Source organism: Setaria viridis, chromosome 4 (genome assembly GCF_005286985.2).
Source record: "Setaria viridis chromosome 4, Setaria_viridis_v4.0, whole genome shotgun sequence".
Taxonomy (NCBI): domain Eukaryota; kingdom Viridiplantae; phylum Streptophyta; class Magnoliopsida; order Poales; family Poaceae; genus Setaria; species Setaria viridis.
Window position 1 is genome coordinate 34,240,487 of NC_048266.2, and position 7,631 is coordinate 34,248,117.

A 7,631-nucleotide genomic window follows, 5' to 3' on the forward strand; every position below is an offset into this window, starting at 1 on the left:
TTTTTGACACGATACATACGCATTCCTTGTCATTGAACAGTTAATTGGGTGACTTGGTGGAAAGTGATCATAAAAAAAAAGAGGTTAAATGGCATCTGTTCGAGAACCAATTTGTTCAGGCTTTAAAAACAGCATCAGCGTAACCATGACAAAAATTATGAAATGACATCTATTTGCAGCGGTTCGGTTGGGCGATGCACTCAAGGTGGCCTGGACAATGGACGCTCCATCATCAACTTTCTCTGCATTTTGACAGAGAGCGACGTCGGAATAAAAAACACTCTCCGAATAGCGTCCAAACAGTCTGCCCCCACGATCGCAAGCCCCCTGCAATTCTGTAAACCGACGCTCCTGGCACACACAAAAAGGAAAGTGGGGCCCGTGCGCCTACGTGGCAATGTCCCTTCTGCGAGGTCACCACGTCCCAAATTCCCGATAGAGCGAAGCTTGGTATAATCCACCCGATGGGATAAGCCGGCTTGTTCCATGCGTGAAGCAAATCTCCCGCATGCCTCGACACGTGACCACGAAGAATTTGTGAGCCCGGGACCCACGCATGCGATCGTTCTCAGATGCAAATCGAGGTGTCTCCGTCTAAACTTGGCCTCTCTTGCTCGATGGGCAACCGCCTCCAAGAAACGCAGTGTGGTACGGCCAATGGCGGCCATTCGTTGCCCCCCAACCCAACCATAACCTGAAAGCTACTGGTAGTCTGGTACCACAAATTTTGTTTTTCAATTATAATTATTAAACAACAATTTTTTTGGGGGGAAAGTAGTTTGTGAAAAGAGGTTATCTTTGTGCTCTGTGCGTGGTGTGGGTGTTTGTAATTTTTTTTTTGTTGGGTCATCTTTCCGGCACGCAAGGAATATGAAAGCCAAGTAACGAAGCAAAAGCGAAACTGACACCAGCTAATGTCAAGAGAAGGGGGGAAAACCGTATAGCAGCTGCTAAACGTGACGGCCAAGCATTACCACGGCGCTCACCGGATGGAGACGACTAGCATGGCTTGGGTCGTGGTAGAGCTTGATGGCCACGAAAACTTGAGGGAAAAGAAATTGTTACAGTCACATGGTAAACTACCTCAAGCTAATCTCCCTTGTAAAAAGCAAATGTCTTCTTGATTACAAGGATCTTTGTGAATACGACCCGGAGCTCCAATGTAGTAAGTATGCTGCCATAGGAGGACATACAATAATATAAATGTGAATTATACAATACTCACATTAGACTTATTTTTGTGGCCAAGATGAGGACCATACTATGGACACCGATAATTAGTTTCGCCAGGTCTAGGGGTGTCATTCTTAATTTTCTTGTGAAAAATATTTTGAAGTTACTTATTAGACTTTCACCATCCTTTTTCATCTCCCTTTGAATTGAGATGCTACCATCTTTGTACGACTTTCATTATTATTCTGAGCTACAGATGTCGATGACTAGTCTTTTTTTTTTCTATTGGAAACCAAACGAGTTCGATTAGATTCACATCACACAAAATAATATTGTCGAGATCATGCATCCTCAACTAGGTTAATTAAACCGTACTATTTTTTCCAAGAAAAGGGGGAAAAACTAATTGGAGAAACATTTTTTTACACGTGGACAAACTAGGTTAAAAAACATCCGGACAATCCATACCGAGAACCCCATCCTCGATCTCAGCCGTCAAACCCCAATCAGACGGCCCAAGACCGATGGGCTGGCAGAGGCCCAAACAATGGTCCCGGTCCGTTTCGATCCGACGGCCGTGATGAGACTACACTTGTCGCCTCGGACTCGGAAGCGCAACCACGCAAACCCACAGCCCATCCCACGCATATAAACCGCCTCCACCCGCTTCTCGATTAATTGGGAATTTTTTTATATGACTAAATTTCCTATTTCCGGCTCTTGAAATCGCCCCACCCCCTAATTTCTCCGCTCGTCAAATCCTCCTCGCCGTGTGCTGGCGAATCACCGAGGTCTCCTCTCTCCGGCGGCGAGTCGTCGAATCGCCCCGCCTGGTACGGCCGCCACGTCGCAGACGCCGGCCGCGCTCCTCCGTCGACCGAGGAAGAAGAACGGGAGCCGACGGCCTCTGGCGGTTCCACCGGAGAACGGCAGGCAAGCGGCCACTCGCGCGCCCCGCGCCGCGTCGATTGGCATTGGATTTGCCGATCCATTGCTTCCGTTTGTTGGTAAGGAACCCTAACTTTGGTTGGATGAATTTTTCCTCTGTTTTTTCCTCTCTCTCCTTAGATTAGACTAGTTTGTTGTGTAGATCGATCCCTTTTCCGGCTTAGATGAGCAATCATCAAGTCCAAATTTGCCGAAAGATGGCGTTCAACCGAGCGCTCATGCCCAAGGCTAACTCCGCCCCCGGTGAATACGCTGGTTCATGTTTTGTTGGAACGCCTCAAGCGATTCGCTTCGATTTTGTTCTTCTGTTCTTGTAACGGATCGTTACGCCGATATGCATGCGCTGTAATGGTTTCTCCACTTGATTTATCTGCTGTGAGTTTTGCGCTGTTCGTCAGTCAAGGATGCGATTTCTTTCACCAAAAACTTTCAGGGGGCTCTTGTAGAAGCCTGAAATCTTCGTGTTTGGCTCCTGTTGATCTAATTTATTCTTCTTGTTCTGACGTATGTTAATCTGATTTGTTCGATTATTGATAATATCTTTGATTTATTCTTTGCAACAGAGTTCTTGAAGCAAAACAATCCGATGAGATTCTTCAAGGGAAGCAAGGTGGAGGTATTGCAGGAGGCAGAGGTGCCCTTTGGTTCTTGGAGGCCTGGTGAGATAGTCTCTGGCAATGGACACACCTACTTGGTGAGATACGATGAAAGTCCGGTTGACTTTGGCGTGGCTGTTGAAAGGGTGCCAAGAAGGTTGATGAGACCTTGCCCTCCAGCGGATGATCCAGTATGCTGGGCTGTGGGTAGTATTCTTGAGGCCTTTGATAGCTACTCGTGGAAGGTTGCGGAGGTGGTGAGAGTGCTGGGCAAGAAGCATTATCTTGTCCGGCTCCTTGGGTCCTCCCTGGAGTCGAGGGCACATGCATCGGATCTTCGATTGAGGAAGCTGTGGCTAGATGACAAATGGATTGTGACTCAGAAGGTAATGCTTTGTTCCTTTAATTCTCAAATTAGATTATTTCCATTACTTATTTCTATTAGATCAATCAAACAGTTCATCTGGTCTTGCTGTTGTATGTCCAATGAATTACTATAATTCTGATGTTCTTTGATGTTCACCCATATGCAGTTAATTTCATTCCAATTTTATCTCAAGTATTATAAATCGGAATACCCGATCCTAACGAGCTGTCTTTCCAATCATTTGCAGTATTCCGCAAAATGCTTGGATGGTTCATTCAGAGGTCGATCAAAAGATGGAAACTTAGGCTGCAACTTGGTAATGGACAGCCATATTCAACTTGAAAACCAGAATGCTTTTGAGGGTGCTACATCTAGAGGCATTAAGAGAAAGTCGTCTGCTATAACAACACATCCTCAATGCAGTGAAATCACAAAGAAATTGCGGACACCGCATAGAGATGGAAGACACTCGAAGCTGGTTGATAGAGGTTCACTCCGTTTGGCTGAAAAGGTAGATGCTGTTGATTCCCCATGCTTTATGCTGGGTGAGAAATACACGCATGCTAGTTATAAAGGGCATACTATAACAGCTGAAGATTTTAGTGACACTGAGAGTATATCATCCTCTGTTGCTAGCTGTAGTCCTAACAGTAGCCCCCATAAATCACAGCATTATAATTTGGTCTACCAAACTGGAGATATCTGTAGTAGAACTGATGATGATGAGGCTTCTACATCTGAAAGAGAAACATCAGAACATGATAACCATGGATCAAGGGAAGAAACCCATTTACTGGAGTTGCATGCTTATCGTGCAACAATGTTAGCCTTGTATGCTTGTGGGTCAATTAGCTGGGAGCAGGAGGCTTTGTTGACTAACCTAAGGTTAACATTGAACATCTCAACTGATGAACATCTAGCTGAATTGAGGAGTTTGGTTACCCATGCTGTTACTTCCAGATAGCTATTGTAGTTACTTTCTTGGTGACATTTTCATATCTTTCTATCTTGAAATTGTTGTAAGTTGGGAAATCTCATTAAGGGTTTGAGGTGTTGGAGTACTTTATATGTAGTATTACTTGTGAAAAGAGTTAGTGGGGAAATTTTGTACTACAGATATGCCAAGATTTCTGAAATTTTGCGACACTCTCAATCTGTTTCTGTTCTTCATACTGAAATGCCTTTGTGTTTTTAGCTTTGCATTAGCTTATTTTTTATGTTTAACACTACCAATATCCCTGATTGTGCTTATGACTGAACATTACAATATTTTGATCAAAGCATGTGCAAACAGCTACTGTTATCTCAAAGGTACATATAAGTCTCCTTCAGGAAGTGATGTTGTGTAAATGGTAGTCTTTGTGGTGTCAATGGTCTTACTCGTGTTTTGCTATATTTGTCTCCGAAGGTCATGAAAATTTGTGAGTATGGAGAGTGAAACATCTGTATATACTCTTTGAGTCCTGACATTGTTTTGTCTAGTGTGCTGACTTCCTAATGCATTTTTCTGTTATTCAGTAGCAGCTGTTGTGAATGGACAGTTCCACTTTCAGATTGTTCTTGACAAATTTTGCAACAGCAAAAACTGGAAAAAAGGAAATCTGATACTTCTCATGAACTTTCCAGGGCCGAGGTTGGAGGCTTGTAAAGCATCCTTCCATAGGGTCATGTAGATGGAGGAGTCTGCCACATGGTTTGCAGTGCGATAAATGTGGCGACATTTCCATCGAACTTCCATTGGTACTTCATTCGTTTTCAATATTTTTTTGGTTTTAGGATAGTGTGCCAAGATAATTCATCACAACATTAATGAACTGTAGTTTCCATGTGAGCTTCCATACCTTATGCTCACAAACAATAGAACAACGACCTAAAGAGCACTTAGTTTGATTACTTATAAAATATAAGTATAGCAACACAAAAGAGCTGTCCGGTGTGGCTACTAGTATGTACTTACCTCAAACTTGTACCTGAAGATTTATAATGATCTTTTTGTTCGAAATTAAGGTCAAGCAGGGTCAGAATTGCGGTTCCAAACTAATGACGGTTGCTGGATAAAAAAGGTCAAATTGGATTGGTTTATGATCCAAAGACAAAAAGGTGATCTGTCTGTTTGCGTGATTTTTCACAAAACTGGCATGCTCCCTCTTTGGTAAGTGCTACTGGAACTTTTTTTAAAATCCTTGTTTTGAGGATGAAGACTTTGAGAGATGATGGTGACAAGGTAAACTAAAATATATTTTTTATTACTGTTCCTTTCACTTAATGAGGCAACCAACAGTCTTAGCTGTTTTATGCACATTATGGTAAACAGTGCTCAAATTATCAGTAAGTTAAAATGCAATTGATACCCACCCTTCAAAAGTAACAGTTATTGAGGTCGGCAGTTATGGGTTGCTTGCATAGAGTTTACAGATTCATTCTATTGAAGTTAAGAAGTCATTATTTCAAGACACGTTACAGTATGCAGATTGTTTAAGTTAAAAATCATATAGAAATGGTAAAATGTGGAGTAGAGCTAGAAGCTATTACCTTAACCAGCAGAATTGTGCTATACTATCATTAGGGCCATATATGAGTGTTTGCCTAAGAAATCATGCATTCACGCATAGGATAAGGTGCTGTTCCATGAATGGTTATCATTACTTGGAATAGTAATATCCCATGTATGCTTGAAATCTATTTGAAGATCTATCTTAGCGAACATTTACAATTACTTAGCATTCCATGATATGCTTGTTCTCTGTCAGTAACAGGTTTTGTGTTCAACACTTGGCGGTTTTAAACTGTCTAAAATTGTTTTTATACTCCATGCATAAATGGAGTATTATTAGATTACTGGGAAAAATGCATTGCAGGGTTCAACTCAATAATTGTAATTATAAATTGATGCATATTCTCTTATGTCAGATCATTGCTTCCATGATCAAGGGGTCCATTTCAGACAGATTCTCTGTAAGGATATTGTGTTATGATGCAGTGCCAATTTGTTTACAAGATTTTAATCCATTACATGGTTATTGCAAAGGGAAATCCTGAACAATTTTCTGCTTTGATAAGCTTTCAACGTGCAATGTTGCCTGCACTTCTGCAAAGGGATATTATCATGTAAAGGAAAGTGGTTTAGGTGAAGGGTGTGAAAATCAAACATACAAGTCCCAAAAGTGGGCTATTTGGTGTTGATCTGCATGGTCATACATATTTGTTTCATTGCGCATGCTCATACAACCATATTGTGTTTAATCTTTTTTGGAGAAATTGTTTTTTTCCAATGCAATTTTTTATCTGGTATGCTGGCATTTGTGGAAGTAGGGGAGGTTTTTATTCTGCAGGGGTAACTGATTTGTTAATGACACTGACAATCAATATACTCTATCATTTTATTAGTAGGTCCTTTAAAGCTTATACAAATGTGGGCTCAGGGTTTGCAATTGATTTCTGTGTACACAAGATTACATTTTGTTGCCTTATTGCATTATTAAGGAAAACTAGCAGGTAGGTCTGTATAGTGTTACGGCTGTTGAGAATACATACTTGTAGCATTATTAAGGAAAAGCTTATCTGTTCTAGTGTTTTGTTGGGATGTTTCTAATCCAGACATTGTAGTTCATGAAAGATTTGCTGGAGAATTCTTAGCAACCTTACTTTTGTGCTCAAGGCCTTTGAAGCTGCTGTACTCGAAGCCCACCTAGTCCTTCAATTTCTATTGGTGATGTAACAGATAATATATATACTTGGATGGTGTATTGCTGACATTCGCCTTTTTTCAGAAGTGACATGGTAAATTATTAAACAAAAAGAAGTGACATTGTAGGCCCACCTGGTGGTTCTGATGTAGCCAGAAGTTAGTCTATGTTACAAGTACAAGAGAAGAATTTCTACGTGGCCCACCTTTTATCTCATTATTATATCCCATTGAAAGTTTGAAACCACACTGTTCTTGCTTGTTTGGAAACTCATGTACCTACATTTGAACCTCGTAACATTGCCCTTTGAAATTCAGCTGATATTTATGCTCCGTGTTTAACAATAAGTTCGTAGCGTTTCTGTGTTCATATACATGTCTTTTTTTGTTTAATCTTTGCTCTTTGTTCTATCTTTGTGGATAATGTACATTAGTAACAATGCCCATTACCGTCAAACGTACCATCCATCCAGACTAGAGCACGCGCCTCCACAGCTGAAAACGCGTCCTGTGTTTTGCCAGGTACGCCTCCAGATGACTACTTTTCCGCACAGATTTAAAACTCAGAAAGAGAAATGTTCTCCATAATAAACGCATCTATGAATCTTACATTCCTTCCTGTCTTACTGTCACTTTGCGTGCAAGAAGTGAATATTTGTACCTTGCCATTATGCCCTCAAATCCTTAAAATGATCAAACTTGTCAAAAGATAAATAGAGTTCACACAATCAACAATGGTAACAGACTCTTTATTGTGAGGAGTTAACACAGCCGTATCCCCTGTCCCAGACCCATCCACCACGTTTATTAAGTATTCTTTAGGATAGTGTCATGGCACCCGCTGACATGATGTTCACCTGGT

At 41.2% G+C, this 7,631-nt stretch overlaps 1 protein-coding gene across 2 annotated transcripts; it reads left to right on the forward strand.

Moving 5' to 3' along the window:
• Positions 1 to 1,853: 1,853 nt before the first annotated feature.
• On the forward strand, positions 1,854 to 7,117 carry LOC117852381 (uncharacterized). 2 transcript variants are annotated; one of them, XM_034734455.2, is made up of 5 exons: positions 1,855 to 2,180; positions 2,685 to 3,103; positions 3,332 to 3,595; positions 4,711 to 4,824; positions 5,092 to 7,117. In XM_034734455.2, exons 2-5 carry the CDS (start codon positions 2,708 to 2,710, stop codon positions 5,140 to 5,142), a joined length of 825 nt encoding a protein of 274 aa, XP_034590346.1. In that variant the 5' UTR covers positions 1,855 to 2,180; positions 2,685 to 2,707; the 3' UTR covers positions 5,143 to 7,117. The 2 variants fall into 2 exon arrangements, with proteins under 2 accessions (XP_034590345.1, XP_034590346.1); XM_034734454.2 differs by lacking the exons at positions 4,711 to 4,824; positions 5,092 to 7,117 and having other exon boundaries at positions 1,854 to 2,180; positions 3,332 to 4,237.
• Positions 7,118 to 7,631: the final 514 nt, after the last annotated feature.